The 13,857-nt window shown below is 53.9% G+C and overlaps 1 protein-coding gene across 4 annotated transcripts in view; it reads right to left on the bottom strand.

Moving 5' to 3' along the window:
- The window catches only part of ITGB4 (integrin subunit beta 4), a 57,490-nt gene that overhangs the window by 9,323 nt on the left and 34,310 nt on the right, over positions 1–13,857 (bottom strand). For 3 of the 4 annotated variants that reach the window (XM_073312084.1, XM_073312085.1, XM_073312086.1), the window contains exons 22-34: positions 13,465–13,523; positions 12,578–12,601; positions 12,208–12,356; positions 11,932–12,111; positions 11,129–11,277; positions 10,186–10,390; positions 8,563–8,723; positions 7,246–7,426; positions 4,568–4,705; positions 2,943–3,125; positions 2,628–2,759; positions 1,232–1,453; positions 187–357 (exon numbers count right to left, since the gene is read on the bottom strand). In XM_073312084.1, the coding sequence (XP_073168185.1) occupies positions 187–357; positions 1,232–1,453; positions 2,628–2,759; positions 2,943–3,125; positions 4,568–4,705; positions 7,246–7,426; positions 8,563–8,723; positions 10,186–10,390; positions 11,129–11,277; positions 11,932–12,111; positions 12,208–12,356; positions 12,578–12,601; positions 13,465–13,523 (1,954 nt within the window). The remainder of the gene's footprint in view (positions 1–186; positions 358–1,231; positions 1,454–2,627; positions 2,760–2,942; positions 3,126–4,567; positions 4,706–7,245; positions 7,427–8,562; positions 8,724–10,185; positions 10,391–11,128; positions 11,278–11,931; positions 12,112–12,207; positions 12,357–12,577; positions 12,602–13,464; positions 13,524–13,857) is intronic. The other variant, XM_073312087.1, reaches the window with a different exon arrangement.

Below are 13,857 nucleotides of genomic sequence, written 5' to 3'. Positions count from 1 at the left end.
GTGCATAGAGGCAGCCCTCTGTGTGGAGAGGGGGAGCTCTGGGAGGTAGAGGTACAGGAAGCCCCCTGGCTGGTGTGACCCAAGATCGCTCTAAGGGGTAGAGGGTAGGAAGACAGGTCCCTGCTATGGTGGAGCAGAGGGGAGGGCCCCCAATCCCCCCCGTCCCCCATCCCCCCCGACACTCACCATATCCTGAGGTCATTGTGCTGTAATCTCTGGTCAGAGATGAGCTGCCCATCAGCCTCCTCTCCTGGTGTACGTGTGAGGTCAGCTGGTTGTAGCTGGCATTCAAGGTCCTGTTCAGGGTGCCCCCAGTGCCGGGGAAGGTGAAATCCATCCGGCCATTCAGCAGATGCTCTGGGAAAGATTGAATTCAGTCAGTCTCAACAGCTGCAGTCTAGGCATCGGGACCAGCCCACGGCTCCATGCCTCCTGCATCGGCTTCGTCCTGTTCTCCAGGTGTTTGAGAACATAACTCTGGCTCTTCAGACAAGTGACAACCGCACAGCCAGCAGCAGGGGAAACAAACAGGAACCTGCACCCCCTGCACAATACCCGACCAACCCGCAGTGCCCAAGGTAACTCCAGAGCTCAGCTTGTCAGGGGGCTGCTAAGGTCCAACCTCACGTGTCCTAACGGTCAGATCTCTTGACCCCAGCACGTGTTTATATTTTGTCTTAATGAAAGAAGAAGAAATGCCAACTTAAGGAGGCGGCTCCCACAGATTTCACATTGGAGCCCATCTCTGCCGGACCTGAAAAGCAAACCCTGCCGTTAACGGTCTTTATGAACCCGCTCTTAAGTGACCACCCAAATGGGCAGCAGCAATCTCCTAGAGGCTGCTCTCTGAATAACAGTCCTGCAGGTTTGCACTGGAAACCTGGGGGTGGGGGGGTTTACTTCAGAGCAGTTACTTAAGATGAGGCGTGGCTGTTCTTACAGGCTTCACACAGTTTTGATCTGCTCCTTCCCTAAGGGTCCGAGCCTATTGCAGAAGCAAGCTCCTAGCAGGTTCCCAGTCCATGCCCGAGGTGGGCGTTACCTTGGCACTCTCCTGAGCAGACAGACCATGACAACACTTTGCAAGCAAACTCTACTACATGTGACCAGTGCCTCATGCCAACACCAATGTGGGTACAGAGGGGATGTTAGGGGGCAGGGCTCAGTTCCATGCTCTTGGCTCGGAGAAGGACGAGACACGACATTCACTGCAGAAGAAGCCGGCCTTCACCTGGTTGGGGCCGGGGCGTCCCGCTCCTCATCAGGCTGCCGCTGGCTGTGTCGCTGTCCAACGGCTCAGAGTGGGGGCCATCCTCGTGGAGGAGGCCCTCGGTGTCGGAGGAGAAGCAGCTGCTGCTAGAGAGGCGGGGGATCATTTCAGCTGGGAGCCTCCAGGTGATGCGGCGAAGGTCCAAGTCCTCCCCCAGCAGCTGCACATATTTCCACCTGGAGCCTTTTGGAACAATTTAAGTACTCACATTGGCACGGCCTACAGGGGCAAAGCGGGGAACCTGCCACCATTGGGCCACCTGCAGCACACTGGGGTCAGCCTCCAGGAGCAGTTGCATCTGCCTCCTGTGACAAACCGCTGGTGGCCTACTGCTCTGTAGAGATCACAGGACAGCGCTGGAGAATGGAGGGAACAGGACACGGGGGGTTCAACCAGCCCTGGGGAGACCAGAGCTCCATTCCATTTCCGTCAGGATTGAGAACAGGGTTGGCGATCCCACTGCACGCCTGTCCCCATCACAGGCACTGCTGGGTAGAACTGTCCTCCCGTGCTCAGGAGCGGCCTCCTCACTCCATGAAGCTCACAGGTGTACACAACGCTGGCCACCGTGGGGCTGTCCTAACACGTATGCTCTACTCTCTGCAAGAATGCATCGATTCCCAAAGCAGAGAGAAACCAAGAGAGAGTACAGGGCAGGGGACACCTCATTTCAGCCACTGTCGAACCTGCTCCAGACTAGGTCTCCTGTAAGGTTGCCCCAGCTCCACATTACAGGTCGCTTTCATTCTTCCCATTTGAAATAGCTATTCCAAGCTGAGCTTCTGCCATGTTCACTTTAGCAGCCCTGACATAGCCAGTGGGACACCCCCCAGAGCACGATGGGAGAGAACCAGATACCATGGGCCAGTAGGGTTCTTCTTGGTCTTAAGCTGCTATGAGCTGAAATGTCTCTGCTCCATCCCCCAGTAAGGTCCCTCTCATTGGCCTAACGGCTGAACTAAGAAACATCCCCAGGAGCTAGGAGGTCAGGACTGTGTGCTGTACCCTAATCTCATGGCAACAGGCAGAGGACCAACCTCTGGATGCAAAGTTCCTACCCAATCATGCCCGGTGGAGGCTGAGCCTCTATTGCTCTCCAGAGCAGCAGCACAGAAACAAGGTGACAGCTCAGCCTCTGCATGGTCCTCCCAGAGCTGGGATGTCTCTCTGCCTTCGCAGCAGAATGAGAACAAAACGATCTGTGCTAATACTGTGGCTCGTAAATCACTCCCTCGTTTGGAAGGGAGATTCTCTGCTGGTTTGCTTTCTCGAGTCCCCTTCTCCCGGGGGAGGCTCGGTGTTCAAAGCTGTCAAGAGAAACCAATAAACCGCTCTTTGCAAAACACAGTGCACGTACCGGAGTCATCGGAGACGCTGGGGTGCTTGCTGCCGGACGGGGAGCGCATCACGTCCGCGCTGTACATCAAGTAGCTGTCATAGTCTTCACCGCCCTCGGCATCAATGATTGGGATGTCGGGGATGATGGGAACTACGAGGGGCAGCAGAGAGCGCCGTTAAACACGTCCCTCCCATGCCAGAGGGGAACCACCCACCCAGAGGCCACGGGGACAGGCATGTTAGTGTGGACACGATGAGTTAAAACAGGGAGAGGGAGGGAGAGAGCGTTGTCAAGCCCCACTCCCCACATGCTCAGGCCAGTAGAAGCACTCACTGGACATTGGGCGTCTGGGCTGTGTGGCGAGGTTGATTGTAGCTTCTCGCTCAGGCCCCCAGCCGGCTCCATTCTTGGCCTTCACCATGTAGCGGTACGGCTGTGACTCCCGCAGGTTTTCAATCAGAACCATGCGCTTCTTCGGCTCCTCAACCAGAACTTTCTTCATGGGCCCAAAGGGAACTGCAAGGAAGCACACACCCAACCAGCAAGGTCATCTCTCTCCCTCTGTCATACACACACTATTCTCTTCAATACAACGGCAGGAGAGGGGGGAGAAGAAATGGACTAGCCGGCTTTGCTCCACCATTTGAAAGGGAAAACAGCAAAAGACACACAAAGCCCAGCGACACCCCCCAACCCCGGCCTCTGCACACACGCACCCACTCTTGTATTTGTGGTCACTGCAGCTGCCAGCGGCCTAGCTGCGTGCAGTCACAGCTCTTCTCCCCTCCGCCTTCCGAGTTGTCATGCTGACCATCCTTGCCCCCAACACCCCCTCGTCTCCCACTGACGCTGCTCCCAACACATCCAGAGGGGGCGCTACAGACTGACGGGAGAGTCTCACTCGGCCTGGGGAGCGAAGGACCCACCAGATCCTGAGTTCGATCCAGCTCACACAGGAGCACATTGAGCTATCGCTGAGCCATCAGCCCCCCATGGCCTCTAAGACTGTCAGCAGTGCTGGGGTGCAGGCATCGAGCAGAGCTAGAGCCCCTCCTCTTAGGAGGAGTCTCGCTGTTTCCTAAACAAACAGCGCGGGTTTCACCCGCCATTGCATTCTAAGAAAGACTAGAGATGGGCCAGAAGCAAACCCTCTGATCCAAACTCCCCCAAACAGGGTTGAACTTCATAGCTGGCCTGTATCAATGGGTCAAACCAACAGAGCCCTTCACACTTGTGGCTGTTCATCTGAACCTTGTGGCTTGGGCCCCATGTCTAGGAATGGCAGCGGGAGACCTCGCAACCCTGCTTCACAGGGCTCACTTCTACTTTCATCACTGTGCTTTGCTCCCAGACGGTGTCTGCATTGCACCACTACCTCCGTCCTCCTCTCAACAGTCCCAGACTGCACCCCCCAGATCCTGTCTGGCGAGCTCCATGGAGCCCCCCACGGCCAAAGTCTCAATGAGACTTGGGCTGCAGGTGCCAGGACAGAGGCGGGTGATGTTACCGGTCGTGCAGTCAGCCATCCTGAGTGTCTGTTTCTCGGGGTGTAACTTCACTTCTGGGAAGCTCCCAAAGCGAACAGGGAAATGGGCCTCCAGCAGGGGGTTTCCCAGGGCATCATTCCTAAACTGTTCAAGGTGAGAAGCGTCCCCAATGCCCACTGAAGTCAGAGGAGGTCAACAGGAGCTGAGGGTGCTCAGGACCTCACAGGATCATGTCCTTAATACTGAACTTCTGTCCTGGGCTCTGGCATCCCACCACCACCCACCTCCCCAACAGCCTCTGCTCTCTCACTCATCGTAACGTGGGCTGCTCCCAACCCCAGTTCATGGCTCCAGAGTGGGAGCAGCGAATGACTGGGGACAGCTGCTGGCTGTTTCTGCCAAGGTCTTCGTGTCTCAGTCTGATGGAGACGCCTCTACCGGACCATTCGGCAAGGGGGAGCCCTCTCTTACCATTGTCCTCATTGACAAGTCCGTAGCTGACTTCATAGGCCGTGATCTCCCCGTTGGTCTCAGCAGGCTCAGCCCAACTCAGCTGCGTCACAGTGGAAGAGACGACGTTGAAAGCCAGACGCCCAGGTTCACTGGGAACTAACAGGAACGAGAACAAAGAGGCGGGGTTGGAAACAAGCAGGCGGGGAGGGCTGGATATCTCTGGGTGTGAGCGATGGGACAACTGGCTCGATCTGGGGAGATCTCCCGACTGACAGTGGTACCACCACGTGCTTATTTTACACCAGTTGCTCTGGAAGGTGCTGGAAAACGCATCACAGAGCCTAGAGCGTCTAGACCCTTCCATATGCCTATCGCTGCCCGTGTCCATGATGGACTGTCTTCTCCTCTCCTCCCGCAATTTGGTTCTTTCTGATTGGCCCCCTGGAGGAAGGTATCTGGGTGGAAGGAAGAGTCTTGCCAGCCACAAACCAGAGATAGGAGGACACAAGACATGCCATTGGGTCTCACGCAATGTGGCCACCTTCCCAATGCTTCATTCTCACGTCCTCAGACATTCCCCTTGGGCGCCTGTTCCACTGCCACTCATGAAGGTGCGGTACACAGCATTCAGAAGCACATTAACAAAGAGGATTTATACGACGTGGGCACTAGCGGTGGTAGATGTGTTCCCAACTAGGAACTGGGCGAGATTTTTTGATCAAAACCTTTTTTTGGCAAAAAACGCCATGAAACATTTCATGAATTCATGTTGATTTCGCGTAATTGTTTTGGAAAAAAAAATCCTAAACCTTTCATCTCAGTACTTGAAATATGAAACGTTTCCATTTTTCATTTCAAAATGACTTCTGGTTTCAAAATTTCCTGTCATTTTTATTTAAAAAAAAAAAAGCAATCAAAACCATTTAAAAATGCTTGAAACCCAAGTGAGATGTTACATTTGGGATCAAAGAAAATGTTTTGATTAACCCGCAATTTTATTTTATTCTGTTCTTTTGATTTTTCAGAATTGCTAGTGAACCAAAAAATCCCTTATTCCTCTAGCTCCATTCAGAGCTTCATAAGACATCCGGCTGTCATTGGGCAATAGGAATCCTGTGATCAATATTTCAGGTTTCCATTTGTTTGGGGCCTTCTGCTTTTTTGTTGTTTTCATGGCAAGATTTAATAAAACAGCCATCCCCGACTACTGACTGGTGCAATACAAGATGAAGTAAGATGTTCAGATTGGTACCCGGAGAAGTAAATACTCTTCCATTTATGAGGATCTGAGCAGTTCTTGGACCTATAGCACTTTGTAACACATTCACACAACGTGTTTCATCTTCATTAACCAGTTCATCCCCACAAGAACCCTGCGGGAAAGGCAGGGGAATATCCCCATTACCCCAAGTGATGAGAATGGGATAAAACATTGGACACATGGGATTTGAGTTTAATCACTTGGTATGGAGGTTGCTCAGCTCTTAAAAAAAAATGAGGCCTATAAGGGTACGTCTACACTGCACCAGGGAGTGAGTCTCCTAGACCAGGTCCACAGACGCAGGCTAGCGCAGGGGTGCGCAAATGTTTTGACCTGAGGGCCACATCTGGGAATACAAATTGTATGACGGGCCATGAATGCTCACAAAATTGGGGTTGGGGGTGCAGAAGGCAGTGAGTGCTCTGGTTGGGTGTATGGGCTCTGGGGATGAGGAGTTTGGGGTGTAGGAGGGTGCTCTGGGCTGGGACCGAGGGGTTCAGAGGGCGGGATCAGGTCTGGGGCAGGGGTGCAGCAAGGGGTGCAGGTTCCTGGCTGTGGGTACAGGCTCTGGGGCGGGGCTGGGATTGAGGGGTTTGCAGAGCAGGAGGGGGAGCAGGGCTGGGGCACGGGGTTGGAGCATCAGGACAGGCTCTCAGGGGTGCAGGCTCCGAGTGGCGCTTACCTCAAGTGGCTCCTGGAAGCAGTGGCATGTCCCTTCTCTGGCCCCTACGTGAAGGCATGGCCAGGTGGCTCTGCGCGCTGCCCCATCTGCAGGCACCGCCCCTGCAGCTCCCATTGGAGCACCAGAGGGCGCCATTGGAGCACGTAGGAGCCACATAGTACAGCCCACGACCCAGTGCCCTGGCTGGATCGCTGGAGCGGGGCAAAGCCAGACCCAGCTCCCCAGTGGGAGCTCATGGGCCGGCTTAAAAAGGCCCTTGGGCCATAGTTTGCCCACCCCTGGGCTAGCATGCTAAAAAGAGTGATATAGATGTTGCAGCTTGGGCTCTCAAGCATGTGTGTGCATGTGAGAGAGCTCCTGGCAATGGCTACCTGGCTGTTTTTACACTAGCACAAGTCTGTGGCCCTGGGCTAGGAGGCTCACTCCCAGAGGCAGTGTAGACACACACTAAGGTGTCCCAGCTGGGGACACAGGGTGAGAGAGGTTCAGTGACTGGGCCAAAGCCAGAGATGGCACCTATTTCAGCGCTGGTAGCAAACGCTCAAACACTCCTGGCTCCCAGGCCTGGGTGCAGACCACCAGATTGTGCCTTTTAAAAGACCAGGTTGTCCTGAAGACATTTCCAATGAGGCATCAGCCTTCAATACACGGGACAGGGTTTGGTGTCCTCTGGCCACATCAGGTGGCCACTAGGATATAATCCCCACAAACACCACGCGAGCCTGTGGGAACAAGCCAGGGGGAGCAGCTCACCGTCCTCCAGGGTGCGGCAGTGGGTGACATCCGAGTAGGGCCCCTCGCCCATGCTGTTGTAGGCACAGACCTGCATCTCATAGTCGCAGTAGGGGTATAGGTTATTCAGCTCTGCTGATGGCACTGTGGAATTGATCAGCCTGGCCTCCGACTCAGGGTCCCCCTGGATCCAGTACTTCACCTACCATCGAAGGGAAAACCATAAGTACTTCTCCCCTCCCCTATTCTCCTTCAGTTCCTCTTCCCTGCCACCAAGAGCGATTATAAACCAGGGGCAAACTTCATGAAACCCGCTGCCTCTGGCAGGCTGGGGTAGTGAGTGTTCTGTACAGCAGGACGCAATGGTCAGAGAAGTGGTCAGAGAAGACCCATGCACCAATGAAGCCCTATTTTGAGAGAATAAGTGGTGTACAGTCTGCACGGGATGGGGGAGTTCACCCTACATTCAACACTGACCATCTAGTCCTGCCCACTCCCAGTGCGGGACTGTTCCCTCCGGTACATTTTCTGGAGCTTTGCCTAGGCTAGTTCTTTCTGTGCTAAATGATGGAGTTTGCCCCATTTTCCCTGGCAGGAAGCTCTGCCCGCTAATCCCTCATGCCCTAGCAACACCTCTTTGGGAGTGCAGTGAGAACACAGTGGCCTTTCCCCGCTGGAGAAATGTAACTTCACATCTAAGGGAAATATGTCTGAGTCCCCAGTGGGCTCTGCTGCTCAGGCATGATTAGCCGCTACCGCTCAGGAGAGAGAGGCGGCGGCAAGGCAGGTCCTGCAGGTTGAGTTCCCTGTGCCTTGGCAAAGCTATGTTGGAGCTAAGGACCGTGGGATATGCATCAGAGAAGGAATGAGGGGCAGTGGCTGAACTGGAGGGGCGTGGAGAGGGTTGGAGTAGCGAGGCACACTGGAGCTAAGGGTCGAGGTTCCTTGACAAAGGTGAGCAGGGAAGATTGGCACTATGCCTGGCTCTCCCCTGAGCTACATGTTCTTTCCCTTCCACAAACTCCAAGGCCACCCCAGCCCCACCCACCCCCACACCAGACAGACAGGCAGGCTTCATATGAGAGATAAGCCCCTTGCTGACTTTCCCTTACTGGACTTGAATAAGATTTGATCTGGTTGGAGGGAATCCACCCAGGACATGCTGCTCCCACCCATCAAGCTCTATGCGAGCTCATGCGCCCATGATGCCCTCCCACCTTCCAGCACCTTCTCTCCCCTCCCCCGCTGCAGGATGAAGGATCATTGGACTGGAGTGGCCATGACACCCCAGGATGATGGGCTGTCCATGCCCACCCCAGGAACCGGTTTAGCCCTTACCTTGTACCCTATGGGTTTGCCAGGCGGTGGTAACCAGTTGAAACGGATTTTCCTGGAGCTTAGAGTTTGGGCGTTTGGATTGAGCGGTACACCCAGCTTGCCTCTGGGAGACTGAGGGAACTGGCCCAGGCCAATTGGGATATGTATGTCATCTACAACCTCTGCAGTGGGGAGAGTGAAATGCCATGAGTGCATCAGTGACCATCCCTTAGCAGGACGGAGTGAGAATGGGACAACCTACATCACCACTTCTCCAGCTCTCTCAGTGCTTTACGGCCATTACTACATTAGGTCTCAAGCCATCCCTGAGGAGCTGATCAGTATCCTCTTCACTTTGCAGAGAAGGGAAACTGAGGCACACAGAGGCACTGTGACATGGTCACACAGCAAATCGGAGCAAGTCAGGAATAGAACCCAGGCGTCCTGTCCCCGAAACTAGCTGCTGAGCCACACTGCCTCTTCTGTGATGCATGCGGGGCTTGTGCCCCGGAAATGAATCCGTGAATACACCAGCTGCTTTGGCTTGGCTTTCTGGAAGCATTTGGCTTTTCTATTGTGCATTTTATCCTGCTTCAATAATGGTTTCTCCTTTGGATCACAGTTCCACAAAACCACTCAGACAGTGTCAAGTACATACCTAATAATGACATTATCACCATCTACCCAACAAGTGAGGAGAATACACAGCTCTCTGATAGGGCTTCCCGTTCAACCCATATAGCCTGGCTCATGCGGGAAGGGCCACTTCACGTGTGGTTGCACAGGTATCTAAACCCCACGGAGCCCCATGGGACTAAAACATTAACGCTGCAGACAGTACTATGTGGTTTATCGACTCCCCCAAAACCCCTGCTACCTGCACCCAGATCCACAGGGAAAGGAAACAGAGAAACCAATTCCACTTCGGTTTGCAATTCACATGATCCATTTCCTCCCAGTCTCTGGGAGGGAGATACGGTCTAGGCACGGCGACCACCAGGGGGAACCAAAACTATATCCTGAAATACACCAGCACAACATGCAAAATCTGCAGACATATCTCCACGGCTACAACGATCAACACCCCCACAACATACCTTCCAAGGTCCCGGGTTCCTACACGAGCCAATCACAACTGGACGGTGCACCTCATCTAGTGCACTAAATGCCCAACAACAACTATGTGGCTGCAACCAGACAATCACTAGGCTCTCGAATGAACTGACACAGGAAAATATAAAAGGGACGGGGTGGGGGGTAATAGGTGCCTATATAAGACAAAGCCCCAAATACCAGGACTGTCCCTAGAAAATCGGGACGTCTGGTCACCCTAGCGCGAAAGCTTGTCTCTCTCACCAACAGAAATTGATCCGGTAAAAGATGTCACCTCATCTACCTTGTCTCATTAACTGCCCCAGGCAGCTGGGGTTGGGACCCAGACCGGCAGCATGCTGAGACAAGGGCATCGCCCATGAAAGCAAAGGAGCATCTCTGGTAGCTCAGGCCACACATCTCATGACTCACTGTAGTGATTACATGCCTCGTACTACTTTCCCTGGCCTAGAGTCATTCAATCTGCCAGCAGCACACGGCACAAGAACCTGACGATGCAGGAAAAGCATGGCTCCCCGGCGGCACACCCACCTGGGTCGGTGATGGTCACCGTGGTCTGCGGGTATTTGCCGATCTTGGTGCCGTACTTGGGGTTGAGCAGATCCACGGCAAACTGTTTGAGCTGGCGGTTCTGCAGAAGGGCGTCTATCTCGGTCAGCTCCAGCAGTGCCACCTGCACCTCCTTCTGCATCTCCCCAGGCTGGAAGACCAAGTCGCCCTCCACGAACATGTAGTCCTGGGAGAGGAGAAGAAAGAACATGCTAAATAGTGTATTACTCCCTAGCCACAGCATCCCCGGGGACATGGCTCATTACTGAGTCCTTCCCCACACTGCATCCACAGGACATGTCTCATCAGCATGCCCGCCCCCTCTCCATCCACATCCATCCAGCTCATTAGTGTGGTCCCCCCAACCCTCCACATAGCCATGGAATATTGCTCAGTACTGTAGCAGATTCCGAAAGGAACCCAGCTGTATTCTCATGTAATATAAACACAAACACACGCTCCCTTCTCTAGTGCTATCACTCCTGCAGTATAGTCTATACAGCAGGACCTCTCCAGGCTGACCCTGCTGCAGGCAGCTTTGCAGGACATGACCAGCACATGATTCCTGCTGGGGAGCTTCCTGATTTATCCTGGCTTTCCCAAACAGTCCATTATCACAAGCATGACAGAAGGCTGGTCAAGATGACAGAAAGAGTGACATTTTTACTAGCCACAAACCCAGGCCTCCAACAGGCAAACCTGGCGGGACAGAGCTGGGAAGAGAACGCAAGAGCTCCTGGCCCCCATTCTGCACTCAGACCTCCAGGTCACATCTCTCCCACCACCCCCTGGAGTATAGTCACCATTCATTCATTTTGCTGGGATCTGTCTCTGCTGTGGCAGCCCCTGTAATTACTGGTCCCAGCTTGCTGGGTTTCATGCCACCATGCTCAGCTCCACCAGTACCAAGAAGCACAGTCCTCACCTTGCCATCCTTGGCGGTGAGATCGCGAGTTCTGTAGGTGATCTGGGACTTTCCGTTTTCCACGATCTCCCGACGCACAGGGATTCTGGCCACCTGGTCGAAGCGGCTGTGAGAGTAGGCTGGCTGCAGAAAGGTGATGATGCTGCTGGCTGAAAGAAGTCAGATAGGTGGACCGTGTGAAACAAACAAATACCTGATGGAGGCTTCTTAGAAACACACACAAACTGAATAGAGCTGGGTTCTTTAAAGCCACCATACTGTTGAAGATATTAGTAAGAAACTGTCGCAAAAGACCTGAGGATCCGGTAGTCTCAACAGCGCAGTTTCTAAAAAGAAACACCAGGAGGAAAGATGGAGTTGGGGGCATCACTCAGAGATTACGTAAAAGTTAAGAAAGAAAAAAGGGTGTGAAAGAGGAAGGTCAGGGAGAAGGAACCCCAAAAAAGGAACAGAGGAAATCTGGAGTTATCCCTTCACACCCAGCTAAAAAGTCTCTCCTAGCCTCATGATCGACGGCTTTTGCTGAAAGCACGAGCCATCTAAGTGCGGATGGGGGCTGCCAGCCAGGACAGCACAGGAAGGAAGGGACCAGCTCTGGGAAATTCTCCTTCCCTCCTTGTCTTCAAATCAAGATGATCTAGTTCAGACACAAATCACTGGGCTGGAGACAGGAATCCCTGGGTGAGGGTTTCCAGCCTGTGCTGTGCAGGAGCTCAGACTAGATCAGAATGGTCCTTTCTGGACTTAGGAGCTATTCACCTAGATTTGAGAATTTCTTATCACACCCCCTCCGCCCCCTTCACCTTGCTCTTTGATTATGGTGATATTGACGAGCCTGCGTCCAATCGCCGCTGTCCCCATGGGGACCTCAACTGCCTCCACCTGCAACTGCTTCTCATCGTCGTCTTCCTCCCTGATGAAGAGTGGGACCCGGACGTCCACCAGCTCCACACCTTCCTGGAACTCCACCATCCCGTGGGCATCTGCGCAGGTGGAGAGGGTGAAAGGGCATAGCTGGGAGGGTCCCTCCTCACAAACCCCTATTTTGCCTTGGTCAATAAGCTCAACCCCACTCCTACCTTGGTCAGAGGTCACGGTATAGTAACCCGGCGTCACCTTCAGCTCATTGAAAGCTTCCTGAGAGACATGTTTCGCCGTCACTTTCACGATCTCCATCTTGGCCGAAAGGGGAGCAGTGAGCACTGTGTCCACAATTGTGTGGTCCTGCCTGCAGCTCAGTCAGGGGAAGGAGAGAAAGGAGTTCATGTTCTGCCCCTGTTCGGTCATCAGACGCCTCTTCCAACCAGCCATTCACAGCACTAGTCAGCCATCAAAGCTTTCAATCAGCCCATACACACACACACCACGCACAGACACCCGCACAGGTGAGGAGTGCAGAGTTGAACGGAGAGACGGACGGACAGAGAGAGACGTGAACATTCCACCTACCTTTTCCCAGCATTGGGCTGCAACCTAGGGAAAAAACAGACCAGCAAGTGAATAACCCCACCAAATCCCACTTGGGGAGGGATGAAGGTCTCTAAGTATCCAGAGTCTGTCTAAAGCAAGATAGCACTAAGAGAGCGGCTCCACTGGCTCCAGCAGCAGAGCACCCTCATGGGACCACTGAAGGCAGGAGTTCAAGTCCGACCTCTGACTTTTCCCTGTAGCTACAGTTTCTGTCCTTGCTCTTGTGCAATGCGTGGCAAACGATCGCGAGTTCCGAAGAGCCCCACATACTGTGGGACGCAGCCTTAGTCTCTGGCTGACAAGTTCCACGCAGGGCATCTCTACTTTGTCATCCAGAGCTGCTGACCCCCAGCACTGTTCCCTACATGTCCTGCTGCTCCCTATGACCCAGCTTTTCCAGAGTCCACAGTGCCCAGGGATGTGGTTTACAAAGAGTTAACCTTGGGGAACAATTCTCCCTGCTGATAGGATACCATGTTTACAGGGCCAAAACCGGGTCCTCACTGCAGTCTATGGGAATTTTGTCATTTACTTCAGTGAGATGTGATTAGACCCATAGCATTTTAGCCCCATGTATGGAGCCAGAAGTAGTCCAGAGAGCCCATGGGTGCCTTTGGGGGTGTGCTGGGAGGCCCATGGCAAGCGTGTGAATCCCTGGCATTCACATCATGGTACTAGGGGTACCACTGCACCCGGGCTGCTGGGAAGGATTACTCCTCGGAAACTGCCCATGCAGAGTTTAGGTGCCCCTCTAGGTCAGAGTGCCCACCCTGGGGTCAGAACTGGGAGAGTTTGCAGCCCTGGGTGCTCCAGGCCCTCCCTTCTTCCCAGCACCCCTACATCCGCTCTGTCCCTGGGTCACTCACCTGAACTTGGTCTGCTGGAGTTTGTGGGCACCAGAAACGTGCTTGTAAACATCGTTCAGCTGTAAGGAGCAAGAGAGTCTGTTACAGCCCCACGGGGACTCAGCATGGCAGGCACCATGCAGCCAGCAAACCGAGCCAGCTCCACTCAGCCCTTTCCCTCGCTACAACCCCATCCTCCTGCCCACCTCTCTGTGCCACCCCAGCCAGAGAAGCCAGGGCCTCCCTGTTGTCTGTACCATCCTCGGCAGGGAGGCAAACCCCCGGCAGAGAGAACCTCCTCGGTAAGACAAGCCCTTCAGAATCGATGTCTGTTTCCATCCGCTCCCCAGCCCTGTTGGCTGCAACCAACCGGCTTCCTGCTTTCCTGGCCCTAGTCACAGAGCCGCAGCTCAC

This window comes from Lepidochelys kempii, chromosome 14 (genome assembly GCF_965140265.1).
Source record: "Lepidochelys kempii isolate rLepKem1 chromosome 14, rLepKem1.hap2, whole genome shotgun sequence".
In the NCBI taxonomy this organism is placed as follows: Eukaryota; Metazoa; Chordata; order Testudines; family Cheloniidae; genus Lepidochelys; species Lepidochelys kempii.
This window is presented reverse-complemented; position numbering and strand designations above follow the sequence as displayed.